The 22,404-nt window shown below is 36.0% G+C and overlaps 1 protein-coding gene across 1 annotated transcript in view; it reads right to left on the reverse strand.

The window, feature by feature from the left end:
* The window catches only part of LOC137618319 (dynein axonemal heavy chain 5-like), a 328,916-nt gene that overhangs the window by 12,270 nt on the left and 294,242 nt on the right, over positions 1–22,404 (reverse strand). The window contains exons 79-85 of the mRNA XM_068348490.1: positions 18,581–18,720; positions 17,188–17,310; positions 12,636–12,795; positions 5,991–6,071; positions 5,691–5,822; positions 4,198–4,350; positions 239–421 (exon numbers count right to left, since the gene is read on the reverse strand). Of these exons, the coding sequence (XP_068204591.1) occupies positions 239–421; positions 4,198–4,350; positions 5,691–5,822; positions 5,991–6,071; positions 12,636–12,795; positions 17,188–17,310; positions 18,581–18,720 (972 nt within the window). The remainder of the gene's footprint in view (positions 1–238; positions 422–4,197; positions 4,351–5,690; positions 5,823–5,990; positions 6,072–12,635; positions 12,796–17,187; positions 17,311–18,580; positions 18,721–22,404) is intronic.

Consider the following 22,404-nt stretch of genomic DNA (forward strand, 5'->3'; position numbering starts at 1 on the left):
TGCTTATGAAACAAATTTTCCAAAACTTTATAGTTTCAATACTCTTCTTTAATTCTAACTTAAAGATCCTTATGCAATTGCATTTATTTCTCTTGACTATAAAAAAATAGAGGAGAATGGCTTTTAGTTGTTGGTATGATATGATGTAGATATCTTATTAAATGCTTAATATAGCTTTTAATCATTTAAATCTTTTTTATTTTAAGTGCTTTACTAATTTGCAGAAGTAAATTATTACCTTAGCCCTTGACTCGATAAGTCTACTATGTTTTCGATCCCATGAAGCACCTTCTAAGAAAAGGCCATATATGTACACCCCCTCTGGCGGATGATCGTGGATTTCTTCTCTGTTGAAACGGGTTACCAGATTCTGCAGGATGACGCAATCCAGAGACCAGCCCTTGTGTTGGCGAGTTACTTCCTGTTAATGGGAGACATATATGGTACATTATTGACTGGTTTCCTTTGATACAAAGCAGTTACATGCAGTAAAGACTAACAAAAGCTTAAAGGTGATTGATTAGGTTTACCCATATTTTGGGAATTAAATAAATCCTATTTTCATTGTTAATTACAAATGAAGAAAGGAAAATCTATGGAAAAAGAGAAAATAGCAATCATTATTATTTTTTTTTTCACTAGAACTGTCATCATATCAAATGTTGGTCCCCCAAAAATGTTGTGGTCTAATGCTTAATTTAATTAGATATATGTAGACATATATGTGTGTGTGCTAAAAGAGTAGAGAAATTTAATTTGTCAACAAGTCTTCAGATGGGATAGGTAGCCAGCCTTATGGCCATTTTTCTTTTTTACCTAAGAAGATGGTACCCATTAATAACTGGGTAGATTTCTGTACATAGTTCAGGATTATATTCAGACTAGAAATCTTCACTGTAGTATGGTGTCATTTGGTCACAGTTACCACTCACCAACTCTAGACTACAAGGATGGTAAGGCCATGTTTCAGTTGGAATATATCAGACGGGAATGGGTTTTGAACCTGGGACCAAGCAGTGAAAACCATCAGTGAAAGTAAGATGCAATAATTGTTTTATATGCATTTAAATTAGAATCCAACATGTGTGATTACTATGACGATTGTCTTTTTCGGTTTAATAATCTAATGGAAAGACTAAGCTTAAGAAAGACCCATGGCAGTGAAGCTGAATTTTATTGCTCTCTCTCTCTCTCTCTCTCTCTCTCTCTCTCTCTCTCTCTCTCTCTCTCTCTCTCTCTCTCTCTCTCTCTCTCTCTCTCTCATACCTATTACTTTTTTCTACTTGTTCTGATCTTCTTGTGCACAATTTTGCTTTGATTTTTAATAATATATGGTTATGCTGCTAAACTTAAGATTGTCACTAAATGTCTGCCCGAATAAATAGTTAAATTTTATGGTTTGAAATAAAACTCCTACTATATGTCTCGTTTGTAACAGGAGTGCAGAGCTTTTACCTTCCATATATATCTTGTGTTCATTATTCTATCTAGCATATCTCTGCCAACCATGGAGCCTATTGATGAGTTTAACCATCCAATGAATATCCACATATAGGTTCATTCTGTTTTATAAACTGACGATTGTTATCTTCTAATAGGAAAGGATTTTGATATAAAAAACCTCGGTTGAATGTAAACTCAATATGGTGACTTTCTATAAGTTGTTTAACGATTTCTTTAAAGTGTTGCATAGTAAATATTGCAAATACCTTCATGGAGTTAAGACTCTGCTGCTAACATTACATGCTTTATCTGGGCATTTTCCATGATCGATCTGAATTATTCATTTCTGGGATAATGTCATATAAACTTTTTTATAATGTAAAGGTCACAACTATCCTATTACTTATGATACCCTTGTTTCCTTTTTGAACTCTTCATCATATGTTATGTGATGGCGGATAGCAGTACTTGCTACACCACATACACAACGCCTAAGAAAGGTGCACCGACTGCTATCTGTCAAATTTCTAAACAAGGGTCTCATGATTAACAAGGCCAAAGGCTAAACTATAATCAAGGCCAAACATACAATCTTTTTTACCATAATCAAGGGCTGCACACCATTGGAAATTGCAAGAAGGGCATCACATGCTCATAAGGTTTTTGAGAAAAGACATTCAAAAACTTTAGATAATAAGGTAGTTATGGAAATTTCGCCGTAATCAGTAAAGCTACAACTACCACAAACATAATTATCTAATTGAGCAATATTACAAATACTCCAGCAAGTGCCACAAGAATCTCTTCTTGCTAACTTATAAGAAATTACAGACGACTTAGGAGCTAAGAAATTAGATGTTTATAAAAACAAAAACAAAGGAAAATTATTATTTGGGTCTACACCTCCATAAGCATCAAGGTCCTTCAAGAAAGTTTTAATTTCACGGAACAGAAAAGCAAAACAAGTTATTTTACCTTCAGGACAACAGGAATGAGGAAGATCGAATATCTCATTACTCTGCTTGCTGTCAAAGACATCAACCAAATAGGTTGCCTTTTACACTGGGCAGAAAGTGGCAGAACTATCTGGTTTAATCAAAGGATGAACTGTTAAGTCTACATCAAAGACTTCAGATTTAAGGGTAGCTCGCCACTTATGTTCCTGGGTTGTACCAGAAAGGGTTTCATTTATGACTAAATTGTATTCCATTTCTTTTGAAGCATAAATTCTCTGAACAAAAGCTCTCAACTGAGTATAGTTAGTCCCTGTTAAATCTGATCTGTTACCTTTCCATAGATGATATTTCCTGTTTCTCCAATTCAGAAGCATAGTGAAAAACACTTTAGCCATGGGGATCATTGAAATCACAAGCACAAAAAGGGCTTATCATCTTCTTCGACATAGTAGTAAGAAGACAGTCAAATATAGAATCATCCAAGTCTGGATTCTGATGGATGGATCACAAATAAAAGTGGTTATGCTTGCCACAAACTTCTTGGACCTGAACCTCATTACATGTACATTCACGACAGGATTTACGAGAAGTAGGATACTCAGTCCTAACATACATCGACATTCTCTTTACTCTGGGAATGGCACTCCATTTTGAAATTATTTGTTTCATAAAACGTGGAATAAGTAGCTCAGACAAAGCTTCTGTGCTTAATAGAAAATCATGCTGTCTGGAGGCAACTGTAAGGTCTCTAATGTATGTATGTAGTCCACGAATATTGCATTGGTTCTAAATTTTGATCAATATCTTCAGAGAGAATAAGAATTAAAAACAATGAAAATTTTCATCATACTTAAAAATAGAATTAACAATAATGATATAAAAAAACAATATGTACACGAATGTCTACAGAAAAAAAGTACAAATTATACAACTCTAAAGGATGGATAATATTGGTCGACATCACGGAGTTGACACACCTCTTTCACCATTCCTGGAATCTTTACATTACCGGCACTATCCAAACCCAAGTCCAACCTTGATATAATCAATATTTTCCATTACCATTCATGCACACCCTACTCTTTCCCTTTGTCTCAATAATTTCCAATATATCCAATTTCTCCGTTTAAACAAATCAAATATCATTATATTTTTCTCATCTGTGCCATATCAACACATTCAACTTCTTAGGAGTTGAAATATTGTGGTTCACTTTATTTTTTAATACGGTATATATAAGGCAATAAATTTTATGCCCCGTTCCATTTGGTGACTTTCACACTACACAGAGTGGTGAAGATCCCATTTTTACTTTTTGTCTTCCTAGCGTCCTACTAGAGTTAAATTGTTATTAACACTGGTCTCAGGAGATAAGTCCTTTATGGGTTACTATAATACTCTAATGGATCTTAAAGTTTTAATTTGGGGTTTCTGCTTTCAAGTACTGTAATATGCAGCCCAAACCACTGACATATCGTAGGGAAGCATTGTCTATTGCTAAATACCCCTGTGATTGGGTATATGACATTATGCGGTTGCTGTTACCCTTAAGCTAGAGAAATTTATATGCCGAGAGGCTCATATACTGTTTATAAGGCAATTCCTCTGCCAAGCAACTCCCAGACAAGCACGCTTCTGCCATGAGACACTTGTGTGAAGGTTAGTCTTTGTCTTCATTTGTTTACCAAAATAAAAAAGAAAAGAAAAAAAAAACAGTGGAGGAGTGCATAATTGGTCATTAATAAGAAGTTTATATCACCGTGCTCATAAAATGAAGTATCCCTTTGATTAAACTTACCTGTCTCATAGCTGTGAGGAAACCTTGAGGATTGAAAAAACCAGTAATCCAGAAGCTCTTCGGTCTTCCTTGCACATACCACTTTCGAAACTGGACATCTCTCTCAAGGAGCTCCGTAAACCAAAATCCGAGGGTTGAAGATTCCCAGGATACCTGCAAAAAAAAAAAGAAAAAAAAAAAGTGTATAAATGAGCTAGATGTTTCAACAGTCTAGCAATTATCATCCCTCTCTTAGTTCTATTGCTAAAGAGTGGCATTGCCCCTTCTTGCCTTATTGATCTCTTTTCTTTATACGCTATCACTGTTTCAACCATTGCCTATTGTGTATCTATTAACCATACAAGATTAATGTAGGTGTTCTTTAGTGTCATCTTCTTATGAGAACTGAATCTATAATCTAATTTCAGTTAATCTGAGCCACCTCAACAATGTAATACACACCTCACTCTCTTTCTGGATTTCCAAAACAAGTTAGTACAAAATATCTATGGAGCTCCATGACCAAGAGCTTATCTGAAAGCAATTTTAATATCATGAAAGTCTTCAAGGTAGGTGAGCTCCGGGATTAACATTAATTCATGGGCAGTGTGGACACTATTTTTCACCTGGCGATGAGTCGAAATATGTATTACCATTGGCGAACAGGTTTCCGTCGGTGTTAAGAAGGACGAATTGGTCATCAACTAATCCTTATCGCAAAAGCAGTCGCAACTATCCATATTACCTCCCAATTGAAACTGAATAAAAATACCAGTCCCTTCTGCAGCAGCAAATGCAGGAACAGAACATCAGATGACCCCTTCAGAACCCCGGGAAGACTTCGCTTACATTTGTTGTTTGTAAATGTTTCTTTTTCATTAAAGTTTCGAAATGAAAACTGACAGTTCTTTATTTCTAATTTTTCACAATTCTAATGGTATAAATTTTTATTTTAAAGACTTAAATTTTCCAAAAATAACTTCTTAAAAGGAACAGTGTTTAAAAAAACCAATCCTATTGGCTAAAAATTCCAAGCTGTTCAACGGTAATTAGTTATTAATTATTATTTTGAAACTCATGGCGGTTTTTTATTATTTTTGTCAGTAGCAATACGTCTGACACAAATCTTATTTAATGTATTAATTATTGTTTCAAGATTTTATAATACATTGAGGAAAGAAGTTTATCATCACTCACGGAACAAAGTTATTTAGAAGGTTTCTTTTCTCTGAAATGCCAGGTAAATTAAAGTTTCATAACCAAATGGTTCCTTTTGCCCATCAGAATAGTAAAAAAAAAATAAATAAAATAAATAAATAAATAGAAAAAATAAAATAAACCAAGCGAATGAAAAGAGTAACATAAAACTACTACAATGTACTATTTCTTGAATGGTTATTTAATAAGAATATTAAACCACAATGTTAGTTAATGAGTTGAAGTGCAGAATAGAAAGAAATAACAACAACAATACGCAGAACGATATAATTAGATACAGATTAGCCAATACCGACCTTCCTCCAATGTTCAGGAACTCGCGCGTCGTACATAGCATCGAACGTATCCTTCAACGAGGGACTCATAATGATGGTGCCTTCAATTGCAAGATTCATATCGTTCAGGGTGTTACGAACAACCTTCAGCACCTAGTAAGAAATAAAAGCGTGATTAGCAATATTTGAATTCTAATTGTTGTAATTTAGGTACGCAAGGATATATCAATGGAAAATGTATAAGTGAAATGTAAATAAATCTTTCTCCGTATTTCAATCGAATACAAAAATACATTTCTGAGGGTTTTTCGATTCACGTACCTTTAACATCCGATCCAACTCTTGCCTGAGAAATATGTTCATAGGGAGAATGGCACCCATTCGTTGGAGAGCATCCCGGATCTATTAGAGAGAGAGAGAGAGAGAGAGAGAGAGAGAGAGAGAGAGAGAGAGAGAGAGAGAGAGAGAGAGAGAGAGAGAGAGAGATATGAGTGCTTATGAGAAATTTTAAAAATCCTTTTCATAAGGAAACGTTATTTGTTCGTAAGCCTATGTAGTACATGAGATAAAAAAATTTGAGGAGTCATGCAAACGATGATACAAGCAGAAAATTATAAACATTTCTTTTCCAAGTGATAATAATCAATTATAGTCGATTGCCAAATAAAAAATCTAAGATGGCAGCCATTTTCTAAGATGGTCGCCAAATTAGTTGGACGAAGTTGATGTTTAGCTTACAAGTATTTGTATTTGTCTGATTTGCACGATCTAGATATGGTTCCTTGTTTTCTAGCCCACTGAAGAAGATTTTAATGGTTATAAACCAAAACCGCATATTCTACAAGATTTTATTGGTTATGTAGCAGCGTGACACATTTTTAAAGATTTTACTGTATTTTCAAGATGGCCACCAGATTGTCCGTTTTTCCTTTAGTAAGCTTTGCACCACATTGCTCAAACCATGCCGCTGGTCCTCCAGCTGCTACTGGTCACATACGCTCACATACGCTGCTGCATAGTGATGTGTAAGGGAGCAATGACTGTAAGCAATTGCATCTTCCTTTGCAGCCTTTCTTACAGGAACACTTTGTCAGTTCCCGTGAGCTCTCTCTTTTCTATATCCAACCCATACAGCAGGACTGCATGTGTCTGGATTGGATATGGTTGTCTGCCACCAGATGATACCATCCTGATACTTCACACGCTTTGAGTTTTCTCTGAGGACTGCCAGTGTTGATGAAATTAAGTTGTGTGGCCTCTGCTTGTGAGCAAAGAGATCTAGTCCTGCTTCCTCCATATTAGCAGCTGTATCTAATCTGTCTTACACGAGGACAACGACTCTTTCCAGCTTCTACAGGTCAAAATCACGAATCAATGTTGGGTGCTGTCTAAAATTAGTGAATGTTTCAGAAACCTCACCATATACATTCCTATTCTGCCATACAGATTTATTCCCTTTCCTCTGGAAGGCAGACATCATATGATGTCACATCCCATGGACGCATGAAAGTATGGAAACCCTCCAGCTTTCTCCAACCCTTAATGATAACAGATTTTCTTCCATCAATTATTGCATCCAAGGTGTTTATAAATATTCGAGTGACAACTTCATCATGTTAATAGGGGGAAACTGCATTTACAGATTTCATTGCGTTGCTAATGGTATCTTCCCCTTTTTGTGACGATGACCATTATTGTCATCACTACTTCACGCATCTCTTCAAAGAATAAGGAAATGAAACAGCTCAGTTTTGTTGTTTGCCAATTACATGGTGACTTACTTGTTTCTGTCACTCTTCTTCTGCTTCCTTGTCTCCTTTTCAACTTGTCTTGGATTTCAGATCTGACTTTTTGTTTAAATCTAAGACTACGTCCACCTGCTCGTGCCTGGTGACATAGTATTTTGGTATGATGTCTTCTTTAGCATAGTCATAAAATGTCTTTGGAATATGTGGTGGTAAGGCACTGATGAGTGCTGATCCATCAATGATGATCGTATCTGTCTTTGGTTGTCTGCCACAAAGCTTGGCAAGTAGTATCTTATTACAGTGTGTTTCTGCACATTCGTTTGTCCTTTTATTCACTTGCATTGTCATTGCTTTCTTTGCTCTCCCCAACCTTTGGTTTAGCAAAAGAAGCATTTATATGTGTATAATATATATTCTCATCGACATTACTAGTCCACTGAAGAACAAAGGCCTCAGACATGTCCTTCCACTCCCGTCTTTTGATGGTTTTTAAGCCAGTTTATACCTGCAAATTTTCTTAGTTCATCAATGCATCATCTTCATTTCCTTTCCCTGCTTCCTTTGCAACCTCTAGGGACCCATTAGGTTGTTCTTAAAGTTCATCTATTTTCTATTATTCTCAGTATATGTCCGGCCCATGTTCATTTCTTTTTCTTTTACTCTAATATGCTCTTATATCCATGTTATTCTTTTTGTCTCTAACCGTTAATACTATCATTATTCTTTCCTTAGGTCTTTGAATTGTAACTAGCGTACGTTCTAAAGCTTTAGTAAGACAACACGTTTCTGATGCATAAGTTAATACTGGTAGGCCTATTTGATTAAAATTCTTTATTTTCAAAGAAAGCGGCATTTTGATTTCCCTAATCCTACTTTGTTTGTCAAAAGCTCTCCAACCCATGCTTATCCTTCTTTTGGTATCAGTCTTGTGTCCTGGGAAAACACTTGATGGCTGTCATAAGTACGTAAATTGATTAACAATCTCTAGAGGTTCGTACATAACCCATATTAGTTGTCAATCTACATTTTCATTTTCCTAGTTTAATCATATTAATTTTCAGTCCTATATTTCTGTTTTCTCTATTAATTTTTCTAGTTCTCCTCATATTCTTTTTCAGTCCTATATTTCTGTTTTCTACAGTTTTAAGATTACTGTACTTCCGGTATAGATATCTTAGCGTGTTCTAACATAAAATTCCTCTATTCCTTGTCTTTGAACGGTTTTCATTACTGCAGAAGTTTTAACAGAATCAAGAGCTTTCTCATCGGCTATAAATGCCATACATAATGGTTTGTCATACTCAGTTGATTTTTCCATGGATATGGTCAGTTGTTGAATATCCACTACTAAAACCTGGCTGCTCTTTTGGTTGATTAAAGACTAGCTGTTTTTTTATTCAGTTTAATAAGATCTTTGTAATTATTTTTTATATTACTGAGAGTAAACATATTGTTGGTTAATTTTCTAGGTCTTTTGTATATTCCTTTTTTGTATGTAGGTATAGGGCATTCTTACAGACATTTTGTGTAAATTTCAGCGATTTTTACTACAACGAAATCACTTCCATTTATTATCAAATCAATTGTTAGGCCATCTTTTCTAGTTGCTTTGCCTCTCTACATGCCTTTTAATGCTTTTTTTTTACTTCTCCCTATGGTTACTTTTGGTATCGTTACAGGTGTTTCATAATACTTATAGGCAAAGTTATTCTTATATCACTTTGTATAGCTTTGTATAGAGATTGTCTGTAATTCTATCCTCCCATCTCTTTTGTTGATAATATTTCTATACTCATCCTTAAATGCAAACGTCTGTTGGCACCCTATTCCAAGTCTTCTTCTTATTATTTTGATATTTCTATCTTTCTTTAGTGTTTCCTCAATTTTAGTGTGATTGCCTTTACGAATGTCATGGGATTTTAGTTTGGTTATATTTTTGAATAGTACTGCTAATTCTATTTCATCTCTCTTGGATTCCACCCTCATTTCCAATCTTTTCTTTATAAAGTGTTTGGTCTTTTCTTATAGTTTTCTGTGATCCCATTAAGGTCCTTTTCCACCTATCTCTTATGTAGATTCCGATACAAATTTTTTTAGTTAAATTACTGTTTATTTTTTCTTTACTTGCTTCTATTTCCTCATGTAGCTGATAGTACCTATTTTGTATCGCTAAACTAAACTCAACAGATTTTTCTCTTATTATGGGAGTGTTTACTCCTTTTCTTAAAATAAATTTTTCTCTTTGTTTCATTAGATCTAAAAAACATTTGCTTCTCACCATTCTATGGTCGCTTGACTTCAACTTGCTTAACATTGTTACAGCTTTAACTAATATTAAGTTTTTCACTGAGAATAAAACCTATTTAATTTTTAGTTTCTTCTTTTGGGCTTCTCCATGTCCATTTTCTATGTTCCTTTTTATAAAAAAAAAGTGCTCAGGATTTTAAGATGTTTCTTTCAGTAAATTCTACAAGAATATCTCCTCTGTCATTCCTTGTGCCTACTCCAAATTTACCTACTGGCGATTCTCCTCTTTTCTTTGGACCTACTTTAGCATTGAAATCACCCAAAAACACATGTAAATTGAGTTTTATGGTTTTTCATAGATATCTCCAGATCTTCGAAAAAAGTTTCTATTTTCTCCTTTGTTTGGGATGTTGTTGGTGCATACGTATGAATGATCTTCCGTTTATACTTCTTATTTAGCTTGATATCAATCTTATATGTCTTTCACTAGTACTAGAAAATTCTTGTATGTTATTTGCACGATTCCTATTATTAAGAAAACCCATTTCATTTCTTTGTTCGTTTCATGTCCTCTGACGCAAAATATATGGGTCTATTTTAAACCTATGAAAGATTCCCCAGTTTTTCAAATTTCACTAAATCCTATAATATCGCAATTTATTTCTTTCAGCTCTTCAAGTAACACATTAGGATCTTCCCCAGGCAGAATCCTGCCGTTGTATGTTGCTAGGATCAGTTTCCAAAGGTGGCCTGTTCTAGTCCAGAGATTTTTACCACCCCTGCAATAGGATGAAATAACCTGCCACCTTGGGCAGCTGTTCCACTGCCGTTGGGGAATGGGAACTGACACAAGGCTCCTTTATTCATGTCTGGATTTTGCCCAGTTTCATCCCTACGCAGGGCAATGCGTATTGGTGATGATGCTAGATTTTGGTCTGATCACTGACAGTAAACCAACATAGTATGGGTGGCACTGACTAGTGCAGCTTTGTTGATCATGGTAATACACAAACCTTTGAAGTATCTCCACTCAGAAAGGGCTAATATATATATATATATATATATATATATATATATATATATATATATATATATATATATATATATATATATATATATATATATATATATATATATATATATATATATATATATATATATATATATGTAATAGACAATGACTTTGTGGCGTCCAAAAATCGAAGTTAGTTTCTCTTCGGTCAGACTATCCTGCGGATAGATTTCAGGATAACAGCATTTACGTTTCTCTATTTATTTTTTGGTATCGACGCGTGTTTTGGATTACTTCGGAACTACACTTTAATATAAAGGTTATGCCGGTGAAAATTTGCTACAAGCATATTTGCAAATTCGGAAAACATTCAACAAAAAAACATACATGAAAACTTTACATTCTTTGAAATATGAATACGAAGATTTAAGATGATATTTTTGTAAAAACAAATTATTTCTCATAAGGCTTCATAGAATTTTATATATATATATATATATATATATATATATATATATATATATATATATATATATATATATATATATATATATATATATACATACACACATACACACACACACATATATATATATATATATATATATATATATATATATATATGTATGCATATATTTATATCTATCTATATATATATATATATATATATATATATATATATATATATATATATATATATATATATATATATATATATATATGATATACCGCTAAAGAGTTATTTGGTCCCTTGACTGACCAGACAGTACTGCATTGGAACCCTCTCTCTGGTTACTGCTCATTTTCCCTTTGCCTACACATACACCAAATAGTCTGGCCTATTCTTTTCACATTCTCCTTTGTTCTCATACATCTGACAACACTGAGATTACCAAACAATTCTTCATTCAAAGGGTTATCTACTGCATTGTAATTGTTCAGTGGTTACTTTCCTCTAGGTATGGCTAGAATAGATTCTTTAGCTATTGTAAGCAGATCTTCTAGGAGAAGGTCACTCCAAAATTAAACCAATCTTCTCTAGTCGTGGGTAGTGCCATAGTCTCTGTACCATGGCCTTTCACTCTTGGATTAGAGTTTTCTTGCTTTAGGGTACACTCTGGCATGCTGTTCTATCTTATATATCTTCCTCATGTTTTTTTTTAAAGTTTATATATATTATATATAAAAGATCTTATTTAATGCTGTTACTGTTCTTAAAATATTTCATTTTGATTGTATTATTTCAGGGCCACCCATACTATTTTGGTTTACGGTGAGCGATCAGACGAAAATCTCCCAATATCCCCAATCGGCAGTGGCCTGAGTGATGATGAAAACTGAGAATCTCTAGACATGAATAAGGACATGCCTAAGATCTTTGTTCTGCAGTTGACTAGAAAAGATTGTATCTGTTGTTGTTGTTTTTGTTGTATACACACACACACACACACACACACACATATATATATATATATATATGCCAACTATAATATAAGATGTAAATTTAAAAAATATTTTGCTCTAGACTGCACAAATCTGACCACGACTATTTTATCTTTATTCATAGAATCTGTTCTTAGCTACATAAAAATAATTTTTAAGACCATAATAACCCAGGTTCTTAGGTAGAGCGTAATGCAACTTTTTGTTTATTAAATGGCGATATCACTGTGCTCAAACAAGTACTTTGAATGACGATCAATAAATATAACTTTTAATATATTTTGGCAAATCAATATTGCACATCGAAATACCCATCTGTACTCTATCGAAAGTGAACATATAAGGTTAATAGATCTTAAAACAAAATTTCTTAAAATGTCATAAGTTACCTACAATCGTGAACACACACCCAGATGAACTCTTGAGGCAGTAATTGAGGATTGATATATAATATAAGAGTGATGGAAAAACGAATGCAGCATTCGCTCCAGGGTACTCAGGCCCTTCTAAACGTACCTCGTGCATGTTATACTCTTCGGGTAACTTCGAGAGCATTTCACTGGCTAATCGAGACACCACGGACTCCCGGGTTTCTCCTCCTCTCTGTCCACCTCCTTCCTTTGGCTGCATACTGAGGATGGTGTCCAAGATTCCTTTAGCCGTATTGATTTGATACCTGGCCGAAAGAAAAGGATTAGGATTATTTACTTTTTGCATTAATTACCAATATTTAATAATCATACATACATGTAAAGTACTACTTGAATATTGGACATGCCTGCATTGCCAGTATCTTCATGGTAATAATGATCAATAAAAGATACAATTTTATAATGAAAAATCAGTGTATTCTTTTCTCTTTCATCATTTATATTAATATTATTCTGCAAAAGGATTTTACTATTCAAGTGATTTGATGAATTATCTTGAACAAATGCATAATATTGTTTAGTCATTTTTATTCACTGGACACCTATGGGAAAGGTGAAAACCTAATCTAATAAGTCCATCCAAACCGGTGTTTACGGCTTGTAAAAGATAATTAAAACAATGTATTATACATCTCAAATAATGGTCTTTGAAAATTTCAAAGCATAACAGTAACTACAGCTACAAAGGGACAAAGGGTTGAGATTCAGAGGTTGAAGCTGTTTTTTTTTTATTTTCTTAGTTCAATTTATTGTTTTTGTTGATAAAAAGGTCATGATCTGGTGGATGTAGCTTGGTAATTTGAGTGGCTTTAGTGCAAAAGCTTCTTAAAAAAGGGGACGACGCTACTAATGAAGGCAAGTTTCTTTTAGCTCGGACTGCTTTTGAGAGTACCATATTTCCCACCACTTTACGGTCAATTTGTATAATATGTATTACTTCAAGGGACTTATAAGTGAGGATTTCTTTCCATAAATCCACCCGATTACTTAAAATTAATATCTAACAGCTTTAAAAGCACAATCTATATCTAGATGCTGAACACAATGAGGCCCTTTTTCCAGATATGATCACTTGTCATTAATCACCAACAAGGCAAACAATAGAGTCCAGTCATATCTTAATGAAGGTCTAATAAACGTAATTTTTTTTTTTTTTTACAGTAACCAAGCGGACACCAGGAACTTTCTACTTGAATATTGAGCAGAGCTGTGCACATGAATTGCCACTATTTCTATCTAAATATTGTGAAAAAAGTATCAAGTTTTTTATTCCACACTACAGTACATGTAATATCGTGAAGTGTCATGTGGTTATTCTTCATTAATGAAAGGGTTACTAATCCCTATAGCAATGAAAGGATTAATACTGCCTAAGTAAATGATTTTGAAGTAAACAAAAATATGTCACTGTTCTAAGACAAATAAGACTATAATTTGGTTGATTAATCACATACTCGCCTAGCAACACTAGATTCATCTTAATAATCAAAATTATATATAATATACAGTATAAAGATTTATGCATGTGATGAAATTTTTATTGGAAATTTATTCGAAAGAAACATATTCATTTCAGCTATGAAACAAATCGAAAGAACGAAGGTCGAAATTAAAGGCTATTGAAAAAATAAAAATAAATAAAACATTGGAATAGTCCTGAAACAATTGTTTTCCTCATCAATAATATGAAATAAAGCTATACTATTTTAACAAGTTTACCTTTATGAAATTGTATCCAATATTCGTGGCATATTTATTTAGAATGTGATGCAATTCGCACCTACCATTGAAAAGGAAAAAAAAAATACAGAAATACCAAATAGTATATTGTCTATAAGGTGATTGCCTTTGTCATTATTTACTTGTTTATTCCTTTAGATATTATTTATGAGCGTTTAGTACACAGATAATAATCAATCATGAATTTATATATTGATATACTAACTAAACTTAGTTGACCTGCCAGAGAAAAATATTATGGTTCAATCAATCATGAAAGTAGTCCCAATCATCATTACAACAATATCTTAATAGCTAATATTGCACTGAGGCTTTTCAAATTGCATAAACGTACAAATTCCCTCCAAAGGAGAAATTGATCTTAGAGTTTCATTCTTATATAGCTCTGCTTTTAATCTCTAATAAAATGAATATCACAAATCCATTAATATCGGCCAAACACATATTTTAACGTCATTTGAGAATAATTTTTGTCAGATTTACCATTGTCAAGAATTTTGTTTGTGTCTGGGACATAATTACGTCAAAACCACTAGACGGATTTTGATGAAATTTTCCCTTACCTTAGGTCATGGACGACCCCATTAAATTTTGAAGCTGATCCACATCCGGATCACGATTCCTTATCTGGATTTGCCTTTTTCGTGTGTCTGTTGACTGGATTACGTCAAAACTACTCGACAGATTTTGACGAAATTTTCATCTCAGATAGATCTTAGGTCATGGCCGACCCCATTAAATCTTGGAGATGATCTCGATCCAGATTTGCATTTTTCGCCATTTGAAGGATAACGTCAACCACAGATAGATCTTTGGCCATGAACGACTCCATTAAACAAAAAATCTTTGATTGCGTTTGCTATATATAAGTTAACCTATAAGAAGCATGAGACACATATCCCAATGCAGGAGCTGTTTGATCAGAGTTAAGCCCCCCTGACACTTGCACGCATTTGTGGCACGCACTGGCACGCATTGTGTCGTGAACTGGCGTGAACGATGCGGGAACTGGCGTGAACTTGACGTGAACGGTGCGTGGCATGCGTGCCATGCGTGCCGAGAATTTTGAAATGTTCAAAATTTGTGACACGCATTGTCACAACAAAATTGGCGTGAACTAGTCGTGAACGATGCGCGAACTGGAGTGAACGCGTCGTGAACAGTGCGGGACGATGCGGGAGGATGCGTGCCAGTGCGTGGCAATTAAATCAATGGATTTATCCCTAATGAGGGACGATGCGGGAGGATGCGTGCCAATTAAATCAATGGATTTATCCCTACTTCCTCATAATCATCAAAGAAAAAATCTGTATAATGACAATATATTCTTTTACCTCTCCCCTTTCCTTATTTAATTGAGAGAGAGAGAGAGAGAGAGAGAGAGAGAGAGAGAGAGAGAGAGAGAGAGAGAGAGAGAGAGAGAGAGAGATTATTGATTTTATAGCACAAAAAGAGGACAGAAGTTCTTTAATCCCTTCATGAGCAGGTGTAATACTTGAGAGAGAGATATATTTTCTTCATTTTGCTTGTGGTTTATTGAATGTGTATACACACACAAGCATATATATACATATATATATATATATATATATATATATATATATATATATATAATACAAACAGGAAAAGTTACAAAACTGATAAAATGTTTACAACTGCCATTTAAATAAGGGCGACTAAAGAAATTTACCCTGGTGAAAGACTTCAATGCTCACAGGGCACCTAACCAACCTAATATTTTTAGAGATAATATCTTTTCTGCCTTAGTTTCAATGATATTAGTTCACAAATGATACAACAAAACTAATGAATGGAATAGTCATCTTTCAATTAAATTCTAAGATAATGTAAATTGGGTTCCAAATATCTGATCAGCATATAACTGCCATAAAATATTATTTTTTCAGTAAATTATAAAGCTTGAAAATTATTCAAACCAGTTAATTACCTATAATAATAATTAAATAATAAAATATATACTAAATAGAAGTATAATTGTTACAAATATCTATAAAGATAACCCACACATTAATACAGGGGATATTAATCAAAGATTAGCACAAGAATACGCTTTTGATAAAAATCATGTAGGAAGCCCCGTCTTTATATATGATGTGGCCAAGTCGTGAACTGGAGTGAACGATGCGTGAACGATGCGTGAACGATGCGGAAAGATGAGTGAACGTGGCGTGAAATTGTCGTGAACTATGCTTGAACGTGTCGTGAACTTGTCGTGAACTATGCTTGAACGTGTCGTGAACTTGTCGTGAACAGTGCGGGAACCTCCCTGTGCGTGCCACAAAAGTGGCACGCACTGGCACGCATTTTGCGTGCCAGTGTGTGCCAGAAATGCGTGCAAGTGTCAGGGGGCTTTATAGTAATTGATTTTAAGATAAAAATAGAACAGAGAATTGACTGTCAACAATACCTATTCAAGTTTCGCAAAGTTCTGGATAATGTTTTTATTCAGCGGTGGGAGTTGAGGGCAGGATAAGTCTTCTTGATATAGATAAAATGAACATCATTATTAAAAATTTCTAGAAATTTGCCTTGACAGAAGTAGCTATTTACCCATGTTGATATTCTGAGATTTGAAAAAAGGTTAGGTAAAAAATAAAGTTCCTAATGTAAATTAGAATAATAACCTTGTAGAAATAGAAATATTAAGATATTTGATGTCTCCAAAGATAGAGCATGAATGATTTCACTATACAGGAGTTCAGAAGCTGCTATTTCTTGGTACAAGGACTTCATTACACTAATGGCAAAAAATCTAACATGAAAAGCATTGAAATATCTAATGAGTCAATTGCACAATTTGGTTATATTAAAGGCACAATGGTATCACCTTCAAAAGTCATCTAGGAGGAAAATATTGCAATAAACAAATCACTTACGTGATATCAGCATTTGGATGGAGACCAAAAACTTCCGGAGAATCAGTAGGTTGTAATTGATTAACAAACTCTAGATAATCTGCCTGGCTCTTGCACATTGGGAGTCCATAGCCTTGGAAAAATCTGTCCGATAAAAAAAAAGATTCATAATACCTTACTATTAATCCGAGAAAGAACTTTAGAATATGTTAAAAAGTGTCAACAAGAATCAATACTTTATCACTTGAGAAATCGTAGTAATATCTACATCCTTGGCAAGCTATTTTGAAGATTTCATTGTCTTGCCCTGGACAACTACTGTTTAGAAATAGAATTTACATGTGACTTTCTGTTTACCCTGCAGTTTAGCATAATAAAACTTTCCGACTCACTTGTCACATCTATACTACTCCGGAAAAGACACAGCAACATATTACACATTTCTTAGTAATAATCATTATCCCTCCACCAAGTGTATTATGATAAAGGTTTTATTTCTTTTGTTTTTTCCTTCCTTCAGTTACTTCAGATCTACGATATAACGGATAGAGATTCATTTCTATTTTTTTTTTCCTCTTTTTTACAAGGTTGTTTTTACCGGAAATCTAAAAAGACATATCTAGGCCAAGGATTGTTTTCCGACTTTGTTTTATATTATTGCTAATAGAGTGTATTTAACGAAAGTTATATTTCCATGTTGTTTGTAGGGACAAACATAGACAACGCAGAGTATTTAAGTAGCTAATTTAATTGAATCATCGTATTATTACAATAAAAGGCAAATGATGTAAAAATTATAGCCAAATAATTCAATCGTTTGGGTGAAACTTTGTAATATGTAATTGAAACTTATAAATTTAGAATGATAAATCAGGGTACTCTTGCCTATGGTATTTGCCATGAAAGTTGCTGTTAAATTTACTCAACGGAATGCATCCGAATGCTCTTAGTTTCAGAGATAAAGCGCATCATGTGAACTAACCATACACGAGTCCCATAGCTTACTGAGAATTTAATGTTAAGCTATGACTATTCAGTAAGAAAGGGGGACATATTCTAAACGAATTCATGAACATATCTCTCTTTGTTTGTTTACCTACTGGACTATGAAAAATTAAATAATATTGTTATTGAAATGGGGAAATGAAAAGGATTCTAGACTTTATTTTTTTCATTGTTGAAATGACGATCTTTATGTCTAGCTCACCACCACTGATAAGATTTATCACTTGTTGAAAAACGTGTTTGTACTTTATTAGAAGAAACCCCTACCCAATGTTATATATTCCAACACTAGCATAGGCATTTCATAATCACATGCATATATAATTCTAATTCAGATAAGTCCACTCGAGATAAAAAGGAAATTATAATCAACCAAGAATACATAGAAGAGACGTTTTAGCTGACTTACTTGAAATCAGACGAGAGAAGTCTTTCATTGAACCAGACATGTAGAAATGTTAACAGCAATCTCTTGTCAAAATCTTCCGTGACCCGACCACCGTACTGTATTTCTCCCAGCATATAGCATACTGTGACCCAAGACACACCCTGTACAATTTAAAGAAAATATGAATAATGCTTATCATGTATTGACAGTCTAATAAATATATATATATATATATATATATATATATATATATATATATATATATATATATATATATATTATTGGGCTCAAGCCATGTCATCCTGATGGAAGTTCCTATAGGGTAGCTTCCTAGGGTATATTACAACTACGGCGATATTCCCAGAGAATTTACCTTAAGGTACCAGAATTCTAACTCCTGGAGCGAATATCCCTCCTGAAAGGGATATCGCGACATATCAGAGGACGTATTCTTGACACGCCACATGGCAATCTGCATCCTGGACAGAGATTTCGTCTCGTAGGAGGCGATTGGCAAGAAACGAATTCGGGAAAGAAAAAGGGGGAGCCGCTCCCAAGGCTCCCTATCTTCCGATTCGTATGCGTGCCTGGCGCCAATCCTGGCGCCATCTGTATTCCTTTTTGCGTAGCTTAACAACTCGGTGTTTTTTCCTGTGTTTCTCGTAAATCTTGGATTTATTCTACTTTTCATGGCTTCTCCGTCTTCGTCGGCCTCTGATAAGTTGAGTACCATGTCTTTTATGTATAAATGTAGGCTCTTGGTAAATTTTTGAGTGATTAATAGGATTAATCTTTGTTACAAGAGCCGTAGCCTACCGGAGGCGTCATGGACGCTGTCGCTCGCTAGGTATAAGTTTAGTTAGTCAGAGCGACATTCCCGGTTGTTTTGCTTTAATAAATTTTAGCTATTTAGCATTACATAGGATTTCCTTTCGTGCTTAGTATTATTTTGGCGAAGTATTCGCCATTCTGGCCTACGCTAGGCCATGTAGCCTAGTCGTTTGGTCCTAGTACTTCATGCATGATTTTGGTTTTTCCGAGTGTAATAAAATTTTATTGAAGCTTTAGGCTATGTTTTATACATTTAAGATTGTGTGGAATATTTCCAAGATAGTATACGAGTGAGTTTCGGTGGTTTAGGTAATCGATTCTCTTGGTGCCTAGGCTAAGTTGCTTATGGAGCCTTAGTATACTTTCTCATACTCCCCGGTTGCTTTCTTTTCTTCGGAGAAGGTATGCAATCCCTTTCCCTCTGTTTAAGCCTTGGGCTTATCCCTAAGTGGTTTTTTCCGAATTAATTTTAGATAAAACTATACTGGGGTGTTACTGTACCTTCCTGTTCCAGTAAGTCTGGTTCAAAGAGGGACAGAACAACAGAGTTGTTAGTCTGAGTCTGTGCTTGTCTGGCTTGGGGTAGAGTCTCCCTCGCTGGCCTGACACAGACAAAGGTGGCTTAGCCTCCTTAGGTCACTACCGAAGGTTTCTGTGGATATGATTCCTTCTTTTGTGATCTACCAGACTAGTCCTTGTTGCTGTTCTCGGGGGAGGATAAGTTTCTTTCCCTGGGAGTGGCAACACCTTCCTTGCTTTGGTGCTCTGGGAGCTGGCAAGTATTGCTGGCCTCCCCCCTTAGATCTCCCTTAGGCTAAGATAAGTTTCTTGGCTGCGGGTGATCCGTCACTAAAGCAAGGTTGGTAGGACCCTCTTTTGTCCCTTCCCCCTCTATCTCCGTAATGGCCTAGCCATTACAGTACTGTACGTCGTTCTACATCTGGACCTAGTATAGGTTAGGATGTGGAATTGACTCAGCCCCCTGCTGGCCGGCAGAGCTGCCGGCCGGCAAGGGTCTTATATTTTGAGTGCTGCCCGGACCTCCCTTGGTCCCTTATCCATGCCTGCCTGTAGAGCCAGACGGCATTGGCCAGGAAGCCTGAATTAGATTCTCCCCTTCCTTATATGCACTCTTTCGGATTGCCGGGCTTGGAGGTAGTGTACACTCTTATCCCGGCATCCATCCTATTTTTCTTCTAGTGCTGTACCCAACCCGGCTGCCGGCCTATGAGCCCGGCAGCCGGGCAGGTATAGTCCTCTGGTTCTTTTGCTGCCGGCTGGCATCGGTCCTGTACCTTTGCCGGCCGGCTAATGTCAGCCCTTGTCTGCCGGTCACCAAGAGGGTGGCCAGCAGCTGGGTACTACCTTGTGTAATTGCCGGCCGACATTGGCTGTTGCCGGCCGGCAATTGCTGCCGACCGGCACATGCATTTGAACCAGAGTTCTGCCGCCTTATAGCTGTTAAGTAGTATACTTTAAAGCTAGTTATGGGCACCTGCCGGCACGTATCCTCCCATACTGTACTAGTATTCTTCAGTATAACTTATACAGTAAGAGGAAAACTATAGTATGGGTTTTGGTACAGCACTGTGTGTTCTAACACTTTTGTGTTTTCTTGCACAGTCCTTTGCTGTTGCCCTACAGATAGGAAAGTGAGTTCTTTCCTGTCTATTATCCAGGTTTTTAAAATCATTGCTTAGGTGTGAGCTCCACCTGTTTCCTCTGGAAACTTTGCATTGGTTACTCTAGAAGAGATTAACCATTTGATTTTATTATCTGGAAGGCTGCAGCAATGGGTTGTGAGGGAAACACAAGTGTGTGTCTTTCCTTTCTGAATTGTTATGCTATACTATGCATATCCAGTGATACATAGTTCACTTGATACTCATGGAAATTTCTTCTCTTTACAGAAGGACACTCCGAAGTGCGGAAGTGCTTTCTGCAACTTCCGCAGCAAGAACCTCTGCGGACATGAGTTTTGTAGGAGACACGCAGCATGCGCTGTCTCCAAGGATGATCTCCGGTATTGGGACCCTCAGGTATGTACTGTGTGCACTAACCTGATTACTGAGACCTTTGATTCCCCTAGGACGGAGGAATCAAGGGATATAGCTAGGAAGAAGCTTCGTACCTGGGTAAGGGGCTTCCAAAAGAACACTTCTGGCCCTTATCTTCCAAGTGAGAAGATGAGGGCGTATCTTTTCCCTAAGGCATCAGCTGATGCAGTGATTCCCCAGCCTAGCCTCAAGAGGAGATCCCCCAAGTTCAGATCCAGGTGGATGCTGAAGTCGCGGTCGCGATGCAAGACATCCAGTTAGTTAGATGACAGGATGTCTGATGTGGACGAGTGTCTGGAGGAAGACCTCCTGGCAGAAGCCCAGGATGAAGTTCAAGCCCCAGACGTTGTAGAGGTAGACGTCGACGAGGTGTCGGCTACTCCGGTTCAGATTCCGGAGCCTATTCCCTCAACATCGGCCGGTCTCCCAGTAGAGCTGGGACAGGCCCTCTCTTCTATTGTTGGAATGATCCAACAAATGCAGAAGGAGAATCAGGAGAAGGCGGCTGCAATGGAACTGCGAATGCAGTGCCTTGCAGAATCACATGGGCCCCAGAAAAAGCTCAATGTGAAATACCTTCCCTTGTGCTCAGATGCTAACCCATGGAGGTATGCTGAGCACATGCCGATGACGACTGGAAAGATCGTCATCTCGGATAAGCTGGGCTCAGTTCCCCTGGAGGAGGTGGAATTCTGGCGCAGCAAGGCATCATATCCGGACTGTTATGTCCGGCTGAGGAAGGAACCAGCTTCAAAGGAGGAGACAGAGCCGAAGGAGGTCATAGTGATGGACCATCCTTATTTCCTTATTTCCTTATTTTTTGTTTGGGTTCCCCCAGGTCCCTCAGTGTGAGGCACCTCGTATATCCACCAGAGAGTTGCTAATACATCTTCCGGTGTATTTTGCATCTTCCAGTCTTGGATGGTCTGGGATGCCTCTTAGGTATTTATCGAGCTG

This window comes from Palaemon carinicauda, chromosome 2 (genome assembly GCF_036898095.1).
Source record: "Palaemon carinicauda isolate YSFRI2023 chromosome 2, ASM3689809v2, whole genome shotgun sequence".
Taxonomy (NCBI): domain Eukaryota; kingdom Metazoa; phylum Arthropoda; class Malacostraca; order Decapoda; family Palaemonidae; genus Palaemon; species Palaemon carinicauda.